The 21,378-nt window shown below is 39.8% G+C and overlaps 1 protein-coding gene across 5 annotated transcripts in view; it reads right to left on the bottom strand.

Moving 5' to 3' along the window:
- Positions 1 to 7,504: 7,504 nt before the first annotated feature.
- Positions 7,505 to 21,378, bottom strand: part of BCL11B (BCL11 transcription factor B) — a 96,704-nt gene continuing 82,830 nt past the window's right edge. For all 5 annotated transcript variants that reach the window (XM_026111335.2, XM_026111336.2, XM_064512096.1 and 2 more), the window contains one exon: positions 7,505 to 14,600. In XM_026111335.2, coding sequence (XP_025967120.1) covers positions 12,589 to 14,600 — 2,012 coding nt within the window. In that variant the 3' untranslated portion in view covers positions 7,505 to 12,588. The remainder of the gene's footprint in view (positions 14,601 to 21,378) is intronic.

The following is a 21,378-nucleotide window of genomic DNA, read 5'->3' as shown; positions in this document are numbered from 1 at the left end:
AGCTGAAGCTCCCTGTGAAGGTATGGAAGCAGATATGTTCCTTTTTCCATGCACCATGGAGAGTCATGTAGAAGCAATGGAGGGGGAAAACATCTTTATAACAAGTTTCTGCTTACTCAACAAGAGTTATTTTGTGATCATCTGTGCCTCCCCCCTCCACTTTGTCTCCTTCTGCCCTTTATTTGGATAAACAATCTTAATGCTTTCCATATTTCCTCGTCAAACATGTTCTCTAGACTTCTGATCATTTCCTTTACTCTCTTCAAGACTACTCTCCAACTGGCCTACATTTTTCTTCAATTGTAAGAATTGAACCCTCAGCTGGAGGCTGAAGGGTTTTACCTGTGCTGAGTAGAGTGGACAGATTACATGACATCATTTGCTGGCTACTCATTTATACATCCCACCATGGAGTTTTTCTCTCTGTGTCACTTGTGATCCACCTCTCAGACCCTTTTTGCTGACCAACGGCTGTTTAGTGAGTTTAGCAAGATATTAAAATCACTTTGAAGTCTATCACCAGCCTGTAACACACTTTCGATCTCTCCCAACTTGGTTTGGTGTTCTTTCTAGACCAGTACCCAAGGTTTTAATGAAAACATTGCGCAGAACTGCTCCCAGTATCGATCCCATGAAAACCTCCTTGATCACCATTCCACTTTGGAGTGGCTCTTCGGAGATGGCTTGGTTCCCCTCAGGGAGTCTCTCTCTCTCGGACTCTCTCTCTCTCTCTCTCTCTCTCTCTCTCTCTCCCCTAAATTAAGTACTAATTCAGGACTTTGAAGAGAACTGAATATGCAGGCCACAATTGAGTTACACCAAATTAACACCCAGTGATGATAACAACCTATGCTACAGGCTCCGCTCTTTGCCTCCTGAAATATTGGAAGAGTGCTTGGAGACAGACAGTTACTTGTATGTTAGCAAAAAATGATGATTGTACTGAGTGGAGTTCTTCTGTCTACCTCTCATTGATCGAAAGCAATCCTGTCACTTTTGCTGGTGGGTCATACATACTGTGCTGTTGTGCCCATCACCTTACTTGAAGGAAAGAGGGTATTTTTTTTCTTCATGCCTGAAATCCAAATTCAGATACGCACAACCCAAAACACCAGCTCCACTCTGTCTGAGGCATTTGGAAAGTCATGGAATTGGGAAGCTACCCAGGACAGAAAATCAGGAGCATATAGGAAGTTAAACAAACTGGAATATGATGCATTGTTCGTAGACACAGAGGCAAGTAAAACGTTTTGCTTGTAGGTATGCAGGTTGCTTTAGTATCTTTTTTTGTTCAGAGGATCTGAATCCATTTTTGCCTAAGCTCCTTAGGCAGCTAGTGTGGGGGAGAACTGTAGGACAGAACATGGATCTTTTGGAGCAGGAGGGTTTCATAGGAACCAAGAAACCTCCCTTGAGGCAAAGTACAGATTAGTTTCCACAACAGTTTAGGGAGAAGGCAAAGTCCAGTCTTGTCTGGCCAGAGGATGAAAGACCAAAATCTCACCTCTGTGAAAACAGCATAGGGAAGAGAAATGTACTGGCTTTACATTCAGGAATCACTCATCACCAGGATTAAAGTGGTAACATGAAATCACATCTGAGTACACAGTTAATAAAAGAAACAGTGTCTGAGTGGGGCTAATAATGTGAACTCTGTGGCCAGAGTTCCTGCATATCAAGACAAGTACATACTTCTGGGAAAAATTGCTTGATAGATTACGTCAGACTGTAAAAACAGACAAAAAAAGCTACTTAATTCTGCAGGATGATCATTCACATACATCACAGAAGTTCCTACTGACATGCACAGTCTACTTAATTCACCAAGAGCTACTGCTTTCCACTACTCCGTTTGAGGATTAACTTACTGGAGAAGCCATCCTTAGCATCAGAAAGCAATCAAGGTAATTTGGTTTTAAAAAACTTTTGCTTTAAAAAATTTGAAGAATGTCTCAATCTCTCTGAAAAGTACATTAGATATTAAAACCATTTACCAAGCTGGTGTGGACAGTAGAAAGTTTAAAGTCACTCTCAGGTGATTAGTTTAGATCATCAGTCATTGTAAATAAGTGTAGCTGCCTTGGCACAATAGAGTGATGCTGGTTTACACTGGGTAAGAGTCTGTCCCATGATGGTTTGCTCCCACACAAGGTAGAATTAGAAAACCTGTTTCCCTAACTTGCTAAAAAAAAAATTCTGCTTACAGATCCACTTCTGGGAAAAGAATCTTTCTTCCTGGACATATCCCCATCTCTGTCGGTCATTATCCTTGTTTTATGTACCTCTGCTGTGGAGCATCATAAGGACACAGATGGACAAGACATTTTACAGCCGTGGTCAACCACCTATTGCAGAAGTTGTGCCAACTGAAATTGTACTGCTGAGGTCCTCTCCTCATATTAGCTTAGTCTGTCAGTGGGAACTGTTTAAACTATCCAACTCTGCACCAGAGTGCACGAGGAGCACCCATAGGAGCTATACTGCAACTATTTTATAGAGATGTTAAACTATGGCAAAGGAGTAGATGTCAAATTATTTACAGACCAAACTTCAAAACCAGCAAATACGGTTTTCACCAGCTGCCATTTTTCAGACAGAGACTTGCCTTTTGACTGAAAATATGTTTCTTCAACAAGAAGGTTCATGTTGCTAGTCATTGGTAGCTTGGGTATTTTAAAAGGCTACAATTCCATACTATTACTTCAAGAGTCTTTGCAATGAGCCAAATTACAGACCTAACTTTAAACCTCCTACAGGTAGGGAGGTTTCCATCAGGGTCTTATTCGGAGAGTTCCTCTCTAGCACACTTGGAACACTAATAAGTTGTATTGATCTGGAAATGACTCTGTAGTCTTTCATATCTAGTGAAACAAAAGACTGTCGTGGCCTTTCTTTGTTTACCCCTAATTTTTGCTAGCTGTTGGGTATTATGATAGCTTTCTAGCCCTTTCATATGGGGAGTTAGGCCTATGCCTCTCTTCAACAAAGTTAAGGCTAAGCCACAAACTGAGGCAGGATGAGTGGCTTTCCAATTTCTCTGTGTTCAAAAGTGCCCAGACATGAAAAATAATAACCTGAGCCATTGGAATATGGGAACAATATCTGTGCTAGGAGATTTTTTTTCTAAAAGAACTTTGGACCATAGACCTTATTTTCGAAAGTCATTTGGAAATGCAAAGCTTGTTAAAAATCAGTGGGTCTTAGAGCGCAAGTTACTTCTAAAATGGGGTTTAAAATTCCATTTCACTTAGGTATTTTGAAATGTCTAACAGGCTTGATTCATCAATGATCCTCCAACACATTCCTTTCATCTGAACATTATTAACATGTGAAACATGATTTTCTGCCTTGTTTATATCTCTTAACATCTCCTTCTCTCTTCTAATTCTGTAAATGTATCATTTCATTCTGTCAGTCATTTTGGGATAGTTTGTAGGAATTATTCTTTTTTCAGTGAAACTGCATTATGTTACATCATTGCTAAGAATTCAAAGTATTCTGTAATAAATGCCTGGTTTCTGATTAGATTGCTGCAGCCACATCCTGAATAGAAACTACTATTGCTATCAGTATCACTTTTCCCTGGTTTTCCTGATGGTTCACATTGGGAATACAACATGTAAAGACATTACTCCTTTGACCTCCTTCTTCACTCCAAAAATTCTTCACCCCCCCACACCATGGAGAGTTAAATGATTAGAGTTTGTTCTGGAGCATTTCCATGTTTGTCTTGGCTTTTGTGATTTATTGTCGTTTCACTCGTTTCTCCACGTCTCACAGCAGTGGAAAGATCCGTGCCCCATGAAGAGTGAAGCCCCACCTCCCCCAAACACACAGGAAGTTATATTCATCTTTTCATGTAGATAAGAAAAAATAGTGCAAAAAAGAATTACAGACATACCTCCTGCTGATACTTTGGTACTGTGGAAACTTCATATGCCCTGGATTAGTCTGGCTAGTCACTGAGCTTTGCTTTCTGGTCTACTGGTTTCCAGTAAAAGCCAGCAGCTTAGGGAATTTAAGTGACTACAAGAATGCTATATGAACTTTACATAAATGCAATGGCTGCTCCAATTAAGATTTCTGCTCAGGGAGGGGGTGTCTTCATTTACTGCAGTATCCATTTTAAATAACTCCGCTAAAGTCACTGGCAATCTTGAGTATACAGTGCAGTAGACTAAAATCATACCACAGTTACACAAGTCTGTTAATTAGGAGAAATTCAAATGAAATAAATATTATATTCTAGCTTTCTACAAGTGCACCTGAAATTTGAATCCAAAGTTATGTACGCAGATGTGTATACATAGAAGTTTTTATATACTCACACATATATATCTTGTTAGACTTAAAAACATTTCTTTTGTTTCTTAAAAACATTTTTGAAGAGCACTGGGTATTTTGGTAATTATTGTAATTGCTTGCTAGTTTATGGGTGAATATAAGAATCATTAAACCATAATTGTTTTCCTTCTCATTTTCATTACATTTGATGTCCTCTGATGATACCTATGAATTTTACCATAATCAGCACCGGTGTCCACCAGCCCTACAAGAAAATGTGTAAATGGTCTTCGCTTGCACAGGAGATATTTTACAGGTATCCTGATAGATTAAGAAATAAATAAAGGTACATGTAAAAGCAAACCTATGTCCAACTTTTGTGCAGAAAAAACAATCTGTTAATCAGTACGTTGTCTGTATAATGCAGTAGGGTCCTCCTGATCAGTATGAGAAGTAGAAGAATTAGAACCATATTTTTTGGAACTAGATTCACCCTCAAACTACAGTCCAGCTAAGCCCTGAGGCATGTGTCCACTTTCAATAAATATAGTACCATATTGTTAAAATCCATTATTAAACCCATGGGGAAATGGACAGTGACAAAACTGCATTAAGAACCGTTTTTACAAACCTTCTTTTTTTTTAAATGCGTAGATATAAAATTATATTTCTGTTCTGTGTAAGATAGTGTTTAGGAAATGTACTGAAAGAAATAATCTTGCATTGGTAGTGGCTGGGCAAATGGAGTGAATAGTTCTTTTCCATTTCTAACATTTGTGATCCCTTCCTGGAGAGAAGAGTCTGTCATCTGTCAGATAGTGAAATACATGTTGTCATTGAGTAGCTAAAGGTCAATGTTTAGCTGAGCTAGGAGAATAATTCAGAGCAAATCAACTATTAGGCAAATGTTGCCTCTTTTTTGCTTACAAGTTGTCTGCAAATAGATCACAATTTTCTCAAATATATTCATTATTCAGAATTATTTCCTGAATGATTTTGGTATATAATTATTGGTCTGTTCACAAGCCTTTCATTTTGAGTGCTCAGTTTTCAAGCTGTTTTAATTGGACATACAGATCACGTGTTATGTTTCTGTCCTTTGATAAGGTAAATGTAACTTTTCGACTCCACTTTCTAAGGGAAATGGCTCCATTAGGAAGTTCAGTGTCCACTACTATTCCATTATATGTTCTTAACATTTATGTAAAGTTTTTTTATGTAATTCCACTGAGCCAGTTCAATCCGAGGTATACTTATGTAAATTTGGAGTAAATCTATTGAATCTAAAGAAGTAACATGGTGTAGAATTAGTATAAGTGAGCATAAGGCCATAGGGAAATTAAATCACCTTTATAAAATGTTCCTTCATTATAAAAATGCTGACTTAGAGTGTAAAGTACCTTTCATTGCATACCAAAGTTTGAACTCCGTTGGTTTGATTCAGATTTCCCGAAGATTTTTTTAAAACCTTTTTCCTTTATTGATTTTAACAGAATCCCACAGTTACCATGAGGGAAATAGGAGTATCCAACCTGATGATGCTACAAAAAGACTCCTTTGGATTTAAGTGTTTGTTGCCTTGTTTGTGCAACTTCTTACATCTCTTCTGTCAAAAGGGCCTGATCCTGCTTTTTCCCTTAAACCACTGCATATGAGGGCTTACAAGCTCTAGCACATCTAACAGTGATGATTTAAGGCATTACCACGTCCAGTCTGTTCATGCTTCTCCTTGCCCAGCAGCTACCACCTCTGCTAGCAGAGGCTGTCGACAGACCGAAAGTCCTCTTGCACCGCCAAACCCACCCAGCCACAGGCCAAAACGCACAGCAGGAGCAGTTCCATCTTAAAACACCCTGGCTGTATCTGCCAGGCCTGTAACTCCATCAAAGCTGACAAAATGACATAATGGTGTAAAGCTCCAGTAGACTAAGTCATGTCTGTGGGGTGTCAAAAACACCCTATTCAAATGCAAATCGTACGAAATTTAGAAGTAAAATGTAACCCCCTTTACAGAACACTGCAGAATGCATTCAAAATGAATGTGGCATTTGGGCAATTACAGTGTGAACCATAAACCAATTTAATTGTGAAGAATTGGATTCTGATTTCATTTTCACTGGTTTTTCAAAAGTGCAACTTTTCAAAGACTGTAACTTTTATACTATACTAAAGCCTTGATCCAGCAAAGCACTTACACACAAACCTAAATTTAGACTGTAGATTCAGAGAGTCTGAGATCAGGAAGGGACCATCTGTGGGCGCTCTTCTGTAGCACAAACCACTTAATTTCCCCTCCTGACTTCTGAGTCAAGCCAAATACTTTAAAGTCCAGGAGTAGTTCCTTTGAAATAAATTTCAATTACTCACCTGCTTTGAATCACAAGCCAGTTACATGGTTTGTTGGACCAGGGCCTCCAGGAAATCAGATTCTGGTCTCCAGCACTCCAAACCTTTCCTGAGCTTTTTAATAACGGTTTGAATACAATTCTCTCATTTAAGATTTCCATGCATTTGCTAACAGGTTGGCTTGATAGAGAGTATCAGGACAGTGGACTGCCTGTAGCTGTCAGCTCTTATCCTCAAACTGCAAATTAAGCACAATTCTTCCTTTAAATGTGTATGCCTTTGCCCCTAGCCTAGGAGGAGGAGAAGACGTGTAGCTGAAGTTACATTTTGGTGTTTCTCACAGCCTCACGCAGTCAGTGGCCCAAATTGAGCTCCTGGATAAATTGCTGTTTCTCTGTATTTACATTGGCACCAAAGATGGAAAACACTCTAGCAAACTTAGATGCATACAACTGCTAGCATGCTTCATGCTAAGCATGCAGTTAACTTTATGGGAATGGAAACTGGAGAGCAAAGTTCTTGATGTCTACAGAAAACTGTGCTCTAAGTGCCTCAAATTTAACATAATTTCATACGGAATATTCGATTGCTTAAAGCATTAATCTGCCTGTTACGCTCAAGACCCCAACTCAGGAAACTGCTTTACACCAAGAGACTTGAGCAGGATTTGAGCCCATGCTTAGAATTATTCAAGTGCTCACATGTCCTCCCTGAACAAGAACGATCTCCCAATTGACTCCCAAGAGATCTAACAGAGAACACTGCACGAACACCAACATCCATAATGAAGCTTCAACTTCTCACACTATTCCACTCCTTTTTCCCCCTTCCCACCCCTCAAATTCAAATAAACAGGAAAGACAAGATTTGGAGATCAAGTCAAATGTCCAATTTATTTTTATAACTTGAAACTGGAACAAACGTTGTTTTGAACGAGCGTACAAATGAAATGGTAGACACATGCTGAACTCAACATTGTGACAATAAGGGGAAAAAAAGAGGCCAAAAATCTTGTACAGAGAATAAAAGGAACAATAAATATTTCACTAAGCCATATTGAAATGACCTCCAGCCATCTCAACATTTTATCCATAATAAAAAAAAAAGTGCTCTCGTTTTTTAAACAGAGCACAAATACCAAGCAATAATAAATAGTTCCAAACTTGTAGTAAAAGACAAAACCTCCAAGTAAACAACAAAAGCTCATACAATAAGTAATAGAAAAAGGTAATAAAAATATTTTGCCTTGCCGGTACAAATGCAAACAACTTAAATCAACGTTACTTTGCTTTGCAGTTCTAAAATACGAAGAGCACCATAAAAATGAGTTTGCCTGTGATAAACAAAACCTTGGACTGTCTTTTACATAGGACTGGGATGAAATGCTGTCTTTTTGACTCTTTCCTTAAGATCAGTAATTTTCTTTCTAGAACAGGTAATCAGGCCTGTCCTGTTGCCATGGGAGTCAACTGGAGTTTTGCTCTGGACTTCAAAGGCAGCAGGACTAGACCCAATGGAAGCAATAAATTCCACCTTAATAATAATAATAAACTATCTAAATTGTGAAGAGAACTATGGCAGCATTCTAGCTATTGTACGTCTGTTATATTGTGCTTACGGCCTAGTAAACTATGGTTCTCCTAAGCAAGAAGAAAGGAGGGCAATTTCATTATCACTACAGTCTGCAGAAACACAAACCTTGTGCTTTTGGGTGACTTACCGTTAGCTTCAGTGATTTAAGTCACAAAATTAGATAACTGCTGGTGTTAGCTATCCTGGATAATTTAAAAAACAAAAAAAAATGGGGAGACTGGAGCTCCTAAGCAATTTACACTAAAATGAAAGGTGAATTCTTTCTTAAATCAATCAACCGTAGACTGAAAACCTGTGGTTAACTTCTGATCTTCATAACCCTGACAACACAGGTAAGGGATTCTGCTGAATCCTGTGACATTACTCTGGATTTATGCAAACGTCAGAGATCAAAATTTTCCACCCAAAGTGAAAATGTGCCTTTAAGGGCTCACATTCCACCCTTGGCCATGCTGGAGCAATCCAGGCCTAAGAGTGATGAATAATTCCTGATTTATATCAGTTTAATTGAGATCCAAAATTTGTCCAGAAGTCTTAATGTTCAAGCCAGGAAGATGTATCTATCTGTTAGGCAGCTGGACCAAATGCACCTTGCTGTCACACCCATGCCTCTCCAAATGCTCCAGCAGTTTTGCACCAATGAAGGCAGAGGAACAATTTGGCACAGTCATTTTTTTTTATTATTGGCTTCTTTTACCATCATTTCCCGAAACGGGGTTGCGTGTTTTCTCCTTCTCCCCTTTGCTAGAGTATCAGCGCCTCTCCCATCACCTGTCTTCCCCTCAGCCCAAACGTGAGAGCAAGTGAGCGAGGGAGAAAGAAGAGCAGAGAAGAGCAAAAGCAAAAGGCACAGGATTTCATCCCAGTCTCAAACATTCAGAAATCTATGGAATGTACAATTAGGAGTGAACAGCAGCAAAGCAGATAATAACATGGACTGGCAAGACCTGTACATGGAATAGGTCCTGTTCTGACAGGGAAGAGGAGGGCTGTGCCTGGACCAATTTTACTTCAAGCCGGTTACAACTGTACCAACAGCAGAGCATTTCACCGGTGTCAGAGTGGATGCAACAGCTCTTGCTTTTTAAAGACTAAAATGACTTTCTTCCAGAGGGCGGTGGCAGGGGCGGGGACAGTGAGTGGGAGGCAGCAGTGAGAGGTAAGATGTGTTTGACATGCTCTTGTTTGAAAGGGGGGGAAAATCTCCTCTCCCCCTCTCGCATCTGCGGGGAAGCTGTGGGAAGTCACCTTGGACACCTCTACGGAAATCGAATTTCATCTAACACGAATAGGCAATAACCATCCAGCCTGGTTCAACCATACCTGGTAAAACCTTGATGCAAGGGGTCCAGGCAACTCTGAAGTTACTTAGAGCCCTGTGGGAACAGCACTTTTTTGTAGGCCATTTCTGACAAAAAAAATATATATATACAACTAAAATTATTTGTGAACAACAACAACAAAAAAATAAAAATAAAAAAGCACTTAATTATTCTGTTTTGTTTCTTTTACTCAAAGGTCGTCTAACAACCTCCTTTTTTCCTGTACAATAAGGACTTCACATACAAATTTTTTTTTATTTTTGCAATATTTTATCCTGCCAAATTAAAAAAATATATTATGGCAGCCTGTTTGTTTGTTTTTATTTTTATTTCCAAATTCACTAACAAAAAGGTACATTAAATCCCTTTAAAAGGACAAGCGTACAGTTAAAAAATTACAAGCTTCAGTAAAAATACAGCAAGTGCCTACATCATATGAATCAACCAATATCAATATCCATTCCAGAAGGGGAAAGGGCGGGGAAAGGGGAAGAAAAAAAGAGAAAAATAGGTACAGGTCAGAAACGTGATTTTTTTTTCTGCAAAGCAATAACAATATTAAGCACTTTTTTCTACATACTTTTTCTACATGGTGTAGCAATCACCTTTTAATCCCCAAATACAAGTTTCTATACATTTTTTGAAATAAAAATTCAACACCCAAGGCAGAAAAAAATTTACTAAAACTCAAGACTTTACAGTTACAGTGACAAGAACAAATTTATAGACCCACCATTTAAATTTTACTGCAACATTTTCAAGGAAAAAAGAAAAGTTTTTTTTTTTCTTTCTGGTTTTGTAAAATGCCCAGGCATTCTCCATTATTACAAATACTGGTCCACTTTTACAGTAATCAAGAAATTTTAATATATATAATATATACTAAAACCCCGTCACCAAAAGAAAACAATATACACATGGCCATTATGGCATTTTTTAATAACCTATTAAGCAAACTTTGAAAAAAAAAAGATTGCTCAAACACACATACACACAATTTTTTTTTACCCTTGTATGTATTCAATACTGTAAACGTATTTTAAGACAGAGTGCACTAAATTTAACTTTTAAAAAAAATTAGCCGTTGTTCCTGAATTGTTTTTTCTCATTCAATGATAACAACTTGTAATTTGTGTCATTTGAGTTTTAATTCAGCAGTAAATCATTTCCATTCCATTTCCTAAGCAGCGTTGTCCTGAAAAAAAAAAAAAGGCTGAGAATAATTCAGCTAATGGATGTCCGAAGTTGTGCTGGGTATACATCTTCATTTGATTGGGTCTTATGGCATTTTCATGTCCACTATCTTCAACCAGTAATTTTTTTAAAGTAAATGTGGCTCTTTTTTTCTAAAGAATGTACTTTTCTTGTTTTACTTTTTTTTTAAAAGTCTTTTCATTTCACAAAAACGTTTTGCATTTGTCTCAAGAGACTCAAATAGGAAGATCAGTTTTCAAGGCACTCACGTCAAATTGAATGGCAGTAGAAAAACTGTCCAATAAATTATTTTTATTTATTTTTCTTTATAGTGCCAGTATTGTGAATGCCATGCTTAGCAACACTGACACTTAATCTCAGCTGTTCTCTTACAGTTTAACCCACCTTTGGGCCAAGTAGAAGAATATGATGTAATTTCTTGTTGAGAAGCCATTTTTCTCTTAACCACAAACAAAAGCTTTAAAGTGCGGGTCAACATAATTAAAATGTCTAACCATAATTGTCCACTGTTAATATTAGTCTTAATAGGCTTTACAAAATTTAAAATTTGAAAGTAGAGCAGGTGCATTTTTCTTTTCTTTTACTTTTTTTCTGTTGTAATGCTTTTCACGTAACATAATTCAGTTCTGTCCCTAATTCAGTCAGTTCAGACTTCAGCAAGAACAGAATCTTGCCAATATAGGTAATTCGACTCACATTTATTTTTTCCCTTCCTTACAATAACATCATTGTACATCATATAAGACAGTTCTAATATTTCCATTCATAAACCAAATGCCTAAAAGTTGAGTTGCTTAATTGAGAATTTCTCATCCTGTTGTAATTATTTTAACTACAGCAAATCTGGGCCAAGGAAGAGGCATGTACAGATGTCCTGAACTCAGTTGGATTTCTGTTTGTGCAGTTCAAAAAGAGAGAAAGACAGCATCTGGTTCCTCCAAGGTTTGAAGAGAATATTGCAATACCTCGGATGTACTTTTACTGTCAGTGGGAAGAGGGAGGGAAAGATACCACAACAAGTGACAGAATGGCACCATTACGTTGCCAAAGCTTTAACTACAAGAAGAAACTATCTGATAATAATGCACAATCAGGAATGTTATGTTTTTCTGAATGTAGCTGCCTTCTGAAAATACCTGCACCCATGTCTTTTTAGTCGACATAACTTTAATGACGAAATCTACCTAGAAAAGGCCTCTATCATTAGCAACATTGTCAGTGCTACATATTAGATCCAATTCCAAAAGAAAGTGCTAATTTTAAAGATTGTTATCCGCTGTACAATTTTGATTTCCCTAATCTTCAAGGTTATTTAAAAAGAGGAAAGGAAAAAAGGAAAAGAAGGAAGATCTCTGTTAAAATGCTGGCTTCTTCACAAGAAATTACACGCTTAGCTTAAATTTCAACAAAGCAGCGGCCCAAAAATTATAATTTAAAAAGATATGTTTCTCCTCTACAATGCAAGTAATCTCAGGCTACGACTGGGTAAAAGTAAAAAGGGATACCCAACAAAATTTTCAAAGAAATTTAAACAGAAAGAATAAAAAAAAGTACCTGCACATGCCAAAAAATTACAAAAACCCAATAAATACAGAAATTATTGCACAGTTAAAAGGCTCCACAATTTTTACTGCCTTAATCAACCCTCGGGTTTAATAGAACTTTGTAGACACAGGTTATATTTAAGTGCCAAAGTCTGGCACCTACCATAGTTATGCTAAGTTATGTTTACGGAGGCAAGTTAGGTCATCTTTTCTCAGTTGGCAATAGTTAAACTGTACAAATAAAATGTTACCTAGACCCCTGAAATTTAACCTAGTGGGGGGCCTTAGCTTCTTTCTGCCTGCTCAATTTTGACGTCATTTGTCAGCAAATGTTCTCCATGCCACTTTTTCATGTGTTTCTCCAGGGTGCTGTAAACACTGAAGGGCATCTGGCAAATGTCGCAGCGGTAGACCTCCTTCCCTATCTGACCATGCGTTTTCATATGACGCGTCAGCTTACTGCTCTGGGCACATGCATAGTTGCAGAGCTCGCATTTGTAAGGCCGCTCTCCAGTGTGGCTCCGACGGTGCACCGTTAAATTGCTGCAGTTCTTAAAGACCTTGCCACAGTACTCACATGTATCACTCCTCCGCCCTTCCTTCGAACTGGGTCGCCCGGGGCCAGGACCGCTGATGTGGGGAGTGCTGCCTCCGCTCGCCGTGCCGCTGCGCCCTGAGAGCCCCCCGTCTAGCATGTCCCCCGGTGGGGTGGAGAAACGCAGGCTCCCATTCTCCGAAGAGTGCTCGGAAGAAGTTGCGAAGGGGGATTGTCGGGAGTCTGTGAATCCTAGAAACGGATCCTTCATGAAGTGCCTTGATGCTGCATACCCTACCAGCCACTGGGAGTAAACATTTTCGGAAGGTATTATTGTTGCTGGTGGCAAGTCCAAATCTTTCTCTACCTTTATTCTTTTAGAAGAATTGTTTAAACTGGGGCTTGTGATAGGCGTCGGCTTGCGAGGGAACAAGTTTGGGAAGGGTTCACCTGGGCCAAAGTTTCTTCCATTGACTGTCCCTTCCTCAGTGCGGTCCAGTTCTCCTACCACTGAGTCTTCATCACCTGTATCTCTCTGACAGAGATCTCGAGGACACAAGTCTCGCTGATCAGAAGACCTTTTCATGAAGCTACTCCTTTTCTGTTTTTCAGCTAGCATGTCATTATATTGCTGGATGGCACCTAGACTTACATTCTCTATAACTTTTCCCAGGACAAGGGATTTTTCATCTGGTAATGATTTGGAACCATTTTCTCGGTTGCGACTCAGCTCTGAGTCCATACTGAAACTCGACTCTGGCCTGCTCTCGTTTTCAAGCTCCTCTTCCTCCTCCTCCTCCTCTTCTTCTTCTTCATTGTCATGGCCCAAGGAAGGATCGCTCTCATTCCTGAAATCTGTCTCACTGGATTTTAGTCCCTCTCCAGTGAGCTCGCTTGTGCCTGGCTCAGGGGAACTAGTGGTGGACAGTCCATCATCTGACCTGCCTGTCATGGAGCCAGCTTTATGCATATGTGTTTTCATATGACGCTTTAGCTTGCTGGCCTGGGAGCAAGCATGGTCACAGAGTTGACATTTGTAGGGCTTTTCTCCTGTGTGACTGCGTCGGTGCACAATAAGATTACTCTGGAACTTGAATGTTTTCCCACAGAATTCACAGGACTTACTCTTGGCCTGAGGCTGGGGAGGCGTAGTGCTGCTGGGGGGCATTGGTGGCAGTGGCGGGGTACTCAAAAAAGGTGATTTAGGACTTGGCTGGAAAGGATTCAACAGGCGATGCATAGGGTTGGTGCGACTGGGCGAGACTGGAGGAGGGGTGGAACTGTTTCCTGCCAGTTCTCTAAGCCTTCTGGAGAAATCCATCGCTGGGGACTCAATTGCCATGGGGTTTAAACGCATAACTCTGTCAAAGGCACTGGGATGCTGGGCAACTAACCCCATTTCTTCGGCACTAAGGCGATGTGGATCCAGATGATGACGAGGCGGCGGGCTGAAAAGTGGAGGTGTGTTTGGGAGCCGACCCTCACCAAAGCCAGGGTGTTCACGCAAGATGGGTCCTGTCATCCGTAAGAGATTGAAAGGGTTGTTGTCTCCAAGGAAATTCATCAGCGGGGACTGTGCAACAGTCTCTGGTCCCAGAGGAGGAGGGATGGTGATGCGTGGAGTAAGGGAACTGTTTGAAGGGCTTGTTTCCAGGTAGATGCGGAATCCATGTGTGTTCTGGGCATGCTGAAGCAAGAACCAAGCGCTATTAAAAGGCTGCTTGCATGTTGTGCAAATATAGCTTGAAGGCTCATCTTTACCTATAAAAGAAAAACAGAAAGAACACTTAAAAAATAATACAGTGGAGAACATTTAAATACAGTTGGCATGCACTTTATTTTGCTAACACATTTCCTCCTTAGCATTTCTGAAAGAAGGATTTAATTGCAATGTATTGACTGATATAAATTGTTGAACAGCACATTTACTCACCGTGCTTATTCATTTAACATGTATGACAAATATCACACATACACACTGGTGCTATATACATTTATATCCTCTAACTTGCATATAAAAACCTTCCTTTATGACGCATGAGGATCCAAATCCTTTCACATGTTTATTCACAGAAAGGAATTTGTTTCAAGGGATTTATGACTGCATATGAAAATCAAACAAAACGTAGTGTTGTAGGTTTTATGGGGCACCTGGAAGGAGCTTCAGTATCATTTTCACTCCTTCATTTTATATTTTTATATACTTCATGCAGCAGTCCCCTGAAACCTTGCTGTATTTAATTTATACATGCTCCAGTCATACGGGCCCTTCCATTTTTAAAATACTACGTAGGTATTTATCCGCACAAGTCCTATTAAAGTCAACAGGAGCTTGGAAAACGTACCCTTGCATAAACCGCTTTGAGATTCTTTTTGCCAAAACACCAAGAAGCCACTCAAATGAAACATCCGGTAATCAAAGCCGACAGCACAGTTGCAATTAACAGTAACAAATGTTGGGCCGTGCTTGAACCGGGTCCCAAGAATTTCTGAGCCTGAGCCTGCCCTCCAACGCAGAAAAGCTCACCGGAGCCAAAAACATTGCTCTGTTTGCCTTTCTAGCCTCTCTGAACAACTGCACCGAGGTGGAAAGCATTCCTTTAACCTTGATTCAGCTTTACATAAAAGACAGGTGTGGACAAGTCTGCACTACAGTCATAATTTTGCTTGCAAGAAAATTCCAGTCCTGGGCACAATATAAACTATGTGCTATCTTCAAGAAGCTTTTTTTTTTTTCTTTTCAATTCCTCCACAAGGCTCCAACTCTGATAAATTCGTAAGTATGTGTCAACCTGGAAATCACAGTCCTGGATTTGTTTTTTTAAATGAGGGCGAGGACGCCTGAAAAACAGGAGTTTTCCCATTTCCCCCATTTTCAAAAATCTCGGATTGCTTGCTTGGTTTTTTGTTTGTTTATGAAAGCGTGTATTTTGGCTAGTGATGGTCCCACTGCATCCAAAGGCACTAAACTTCCTGAAAGTTCAAAACCGGACCCAAACTGCCTGCCTGCCCTGCGTGTGCAGAACGCCGCGGGCCGAGCCCCGAGCCCGGCCCCTCCGGCGGCGTCCGCATCTGCGGTTCAACTGCACAGTGCACTTCCGGGTGGGGTACTGTGGCTCACAGGAGCCTGCTGCATAAGCTTGAAAGCAAAAAAGTTTCCAAGGTGCATAAAACCGCGTTATCTAAACAACCTTTCTTAAGACTCACGGCAACCAAAAGAATTTTTAAATTAAGACACAGCACAAGATGGAGGATTGCTGCTGACCGATGAATTCCCCTCTTCCGGCTGTTGCAGGAACGGCTGCTTCTACGAAACCTTAGACAAGGAGGATAAAGATTATCTACCTACCTATCAGCCTGTCAGTCTGTCTAATCTTATAACCCAACGAACACCTATAAAAGCAAAAAGCACCTAGCAGAATGAGGCTTACTTACAAATGTAAGTGATAAATGGGGCAGTTTCCTTACGCTCCTCCTGATTTAGTAGGTCTGCTGCTGCGGATGGCAGCTCCAGACCCTGGTTTCACCGAACCCAGCCCCTCGCTGCCGGCAAAAGCTGTGCACAACACCGCACGCGTTCCTGTTTGAGTGACGGGGCCTCCATGCCCCAGCTCGCAACGTGGGGCCGTATGACGGGGCGCTGCTGAGGAGTAACACACGCCCTCGCTTTGATTCATCTAACAACTGTTATTGAGGGAAAAAAAAACAAGTTTGGGAACTGCATTCTGCTCAGGAAAAGTGACCATAACTACTATTGACATTAATGAAAGCCACGTACAAACACCGAAAGGGACTGATACATTATCCCTTAATATCTCCTCAGCACCGAGGCAGTTAGGGAGTTTTATGTCAGCTCTGCAGCCAAAGCAACAGTAAACGCTCATGTTATTACTTCAAATATTTAAATTTCTGTTTCTTACAGAAATATGATGAAAACATCTAGACCTTTAACTTTTCTTGCACAGCAATATGTGTAGTATAAAAAGTGACAGAAATCACTGAAGCAGACTAAAGTATATAACATACTCTGTCAAAAGCTTTTTTTAACAATATGTTTTACCTCAGCTCACCCTAGAATAGATTTTAATAAAGCCGCTTCTGAAGTGTGATCTAATAGCAAATGAAGTGCAGCATCTTACAAGGTCATATATCTTCAAATTAAAGAGTGCTCTGCACCCTTCACCTTCGTTTTATCCACTCTAATTAATCGATTTACTACCCACAGCTGTTCGATTCTTTCATTTTTAAAGTCATAGCATGCATTCTTTTTTGTTTTTTTGTTTTTTTTTTAATTTAAAAAATAAAGTATGTGACTGTGCGTGTGTGCATGCATTCTGCTTACTCAGTTCAAGAGCCGACAGAAGGAAGACAGCAGCTGTGTATTAGAAGACGACAACAACAGCAACACGTTTACTTCAGAAAAGGCACATACGTAAAAAGAAGAATTCCTGAGCAGGCTGAGGATCAAGGCCAATCTAAAACTGAAATGGCTGATTAAAAAAATTACCCTCAAAATGGCAGCTGGCTGGATGCTTGCTACTACATGTTACATGGAACTGAGATGTTTTATTTTGTTTTGTTCTCAACATGGAACTGAGATGTTTTATTTTGTTTTGTTCTCCGAAACTTCACCTCCGAGAAATTCAAGGGAGGAAAGTAAACCCCCTCCTTTTCAGTTTTCTTTCAAACAGAGCAAATTAGTGCTATTACTGGTATAAGATTTACAGGCTATCAGTCCTACAACAGTGGTGTCTTCCCTTTCGTTTTGTTTAGCTTTCATGTCCCTAAACGCCCTTCTTGAGGAGACCCCTACATGACGGCAAAATTGACTGTAGCGTACCTGACTACCGTGGTCTGACTGCTTCCTGAATGTTAGTGTGTGTGTGCCTGTGTGTCTATATATATATGTGTATTTTAACTTTCACAACCCTCAAAGACTCTCCCCAGACTCCCCTTTCAAAAAATAAAATAAAATAAAATAAAATGTTCATATCCATATTATCACTTCATGGTTATCTTGCCTAGAAGTTGCCCTGAGCAGTGTAGATGCTCACTTTTAAGAACAGAACAATGTCAAAAAGTCTTTGAAGATCCACTCCGAACATTTTTATATTCAAAAACTTGCTAAATATTTTAAACATGCCCAGAAACAGCCATGTATTGCTCAAGAATGATCCTTATATTTAATAATGCAGTGCACCTACACTATAAAACTCTTTGTTATAAGGCTACTTTTGATATATAGCTATCTTAATCCCTCGCCACCTGCACTGAAGTCTGTCTAAATACCCACTTTATGACAACTAGCTATATAGGCTTTGCCATATGCAGTCTTTATCACTTTAGTATGTGCTTGACTTTGAGCATGTGAGTAATCAACATCAATGAAACTTAAGCATACGCTGAAGTGCTTTGTTGGATAGTGATGAAATTACTCATGTGCTTAGAGTTAAGCACAAGCCAAGTCTTCATTAATACCGTTCGATGAATTGCATGTGGATTCAACCCTACAGTCTGTAAATAGACATGATTTTATGGCTCTAGTATGTCTTTTTATCTTTACATTGATGGTAGGTATCTGTGCACATACTGAGATGAGACATTGAGACCATAAGCTCTGAGCAATGGATGGTGGCTTCAGTGTTGCACTAAATCCAAACAAGTACAGCCACAGGAGTTCAGACCTGAGACAGATTTGAAGGGCTGGATCCTATTGAGGTACAGGTTTGTATCTAGAAACCCTTGATTTTAAGGCTAGAAAGGACCATGAAATTAAAGAATGAGAGGACTGGGATAAACCTCAAGGGTTCCTCTTCTCCAATTCCTGACCCAAGGCAGGTCCATATTTATGTATCTGTTCATAACTATGAGAGACACTCAACTATCCTGCTTCAAAGGCCACCCTAATTAATGGAGGTTCTACAACCCCTTCTCAAAGTCCACGTCATCTTTACCATCATGAAGTCTGTCCAAATGCCTAATCTAGATTTTTCTTGCCACAATTTAAGACCATAACATTTTGTCCTACCTAAATGGACATGAAGAATGTAGGAAAAAAATCTAATCTGTACCTTACAGGCCATACAGCTTTCATTTGGTCCAATTGCACTGAACCAGCCCATGCAAGTGAGAGGGAGTCCAATATTATCTTGGTAATATGTGGCAATGGTGGACTACCCTTAGTATTAAAAAACTGTCTTATTTCCAGTTCACATTGCTGAGTTCAACTGCCAGCCATTAGATCTTGTTATGTTTTTATCTGATAGATTCAAAACCTCTCTAGTATCTTCTCCCTAAGTAGGTAATTATAAACTATGAATTTATTGAACACTCTTGCCTTTTCTGCATATAATGACAAAAGATGGTCTTTTCCAGAAATATTAAAATGTGTTCCTTCCATTACTGCATGACAAATTATGTTCCGTTCAAAATGTCAAAGCAATAATGAGCTTTTTTCTGTTGCATGAATGGTACAAAACAAAGCTAAATTCAGATTCTGCCTGCCAAATTCTGCCCTTATGGAGGGCATTGAACGAAGACAGGTAGGTTTGCCCAGCCCAGAACAAGAGTGGCATGAGTCCGTGGACATTCATCCCACTGCACCAGACTGCCTGAATTCCCTGACTTGTCTGTCTGTCCTCTATGGTCTGACTTGTATCATTCAGTGATGCAGAGATCTTCCCTGTCCAGTTGGTACATGACTTTCTATATACCCTGAGTGCTGAGCGCCTTTGCCCTGAAGATGAATTTCCCTCCAAATATTCTGAGTTATTCTGGATACTATCAAACAATAATCAGCGTGAGATAAGAACTGTTGAGAATTCATTATTTTCTGCTGGGCTACAGTGACATCCTGTACCTTACGAATCCTCCCCTCAGCATGCGTGAATAATTCCATTAGCTGTAACAGAGAACGAGCTCCCCCCTTTTTAATCACGTGCCATAACCCCTGCCAGGACTGCAGCGGATACCAAGTCAGGTCCACATAACTCCAGCCATTCTTTACCTCTAGCAATACTTTCCAGCTAATGTTTCTCGTTCCCTTTACAAAGTTACAACAGCAGCAATAAAAATGTTAAGGAATTTTAATGCAGCTTTATTGCACCTTTAGAAGTTCAGGAAAAGTAGAAACTTGCAAGCTTTAAGGAAAGGACACCTTTTATTGTAGCACTCAGGAACAGACATGTATCAGGTTCCTACATCTTTCCACCAACATTACTCTCTTCTCCACCACTTGATTTTTAATGAGCATTTAAATAATTACTTCTTATTATTATGATGGTTACTCTAATAATACCAATAAAGGTAGCGTAGATGCTCCATAAAAAGCACACCTTTAATTGAATTATTATTGAATTAAAATGCCGTAATTGAGAACACTAGTTTAACAAGTCTCCTTATAAGACCAGCTGACATTAAAGAGAAGGGCATTAAATACTGAAAAGATTTAGTGTTTCATAGTGAAGAAAATGTATGGTTATATAGGGTTTGACAGGTCACCTATGCACGGGCCAAATACTTTCCAGGTGTCTGCAGTGTGAACTACATACCAGCTTGATCTGGTATGCAAAAATATCTGTAACATAGGTCCAAAATGAAACCATTACATTTCTGGTGGAAGAGGTTTCGTAAGCCATATTACCATTCAAACTATGCAAAGTAGACAAGAACATTTACTTACACACTTTTATGACTGAATGCTACCATAACTAAACACTCACAATATCAGATGCTTTACCCTCACTGCATTCCCTGGGATGTTTAAAGTGCTGCTATCTCCACTTACAAAGGGACTGACAGTCCTAATAAAAGAGAGACAGAAGTGTGAAGTAGGGTCCAAGCCTGAGTCAGGATCATCACTGCCAGTTCAACATCCATCACCAGCCTTAAACACCAAATGCAATGGGACCGTTTCTCTTTATACTTCTCTTCATTTTAATTTTGTGTTGATGGCAACACGAGTTGAAGATGTAAACAGCTGAACTCCTCTAACCATCCACAGAACTAACACAGTGCATCCATCCCCGCGCTGCCTCATCTGAAGAAAAGCCTCTAGAGAGTCTCACCGCATCTCCTGCTGAGGGTGACTGGGACTATCACCTACAGTTCATAAAGTAAGCATCAACGGCAACAAAAGTTGGTGTTTCATGACTTAGCAAGATGCCTGCAGTCTCACAAGCTAAGTGCCTCCAATTCTCCACCCAGATAAAAAGCCACTCTCTCTTGTGAAGCTCAGCCCGAAGGGCATCCTCAGTCAAGGAGAGGAGTTGAAGGTTTAGTGCTAGAACACAGGCATGTGGGGCCACAAAGCCTGTCATAATCTGGAAGAGGGGAATCTCAGCATGACTTCAATGAAAGGAAAGAATGCAACAGGGAAACAAAGATGAAAAGATTTTAGGAGGTGGATGCGAAAATAATGGTGCTGTCTGAAGAAAGGAGGAGAAGTAACTGGGAAGCACACTAAACCCTCTGTTTCAGGCCATACTGTGGCCCTATTCTCTTTTTCTGCCTTGTTCCTTGAATAGCCTCTCTGCTCCCG

The sequence above is a fragment of the Dromaius novaehollandiae genome, chromosome 5 (genome assembly GCF_036370855.1).
Source record: "Dromaius novaehollandiae isolate bDroNov1 chromosome 5, bDroNov1.hap1, whole genome shotgun sequence".
Lineage (NCBI taxonomy): Eukaryota > Metazoa > Chordata > Aves > Casuariiformes > Dromaiidae > Dromaius > Dromaius novaehollandiae.
The sequence above is the reverse complement of the archived record's forward strand: the minus strand, read 5'-3'. Positions and strand labels throughout refer to the sequence as shown.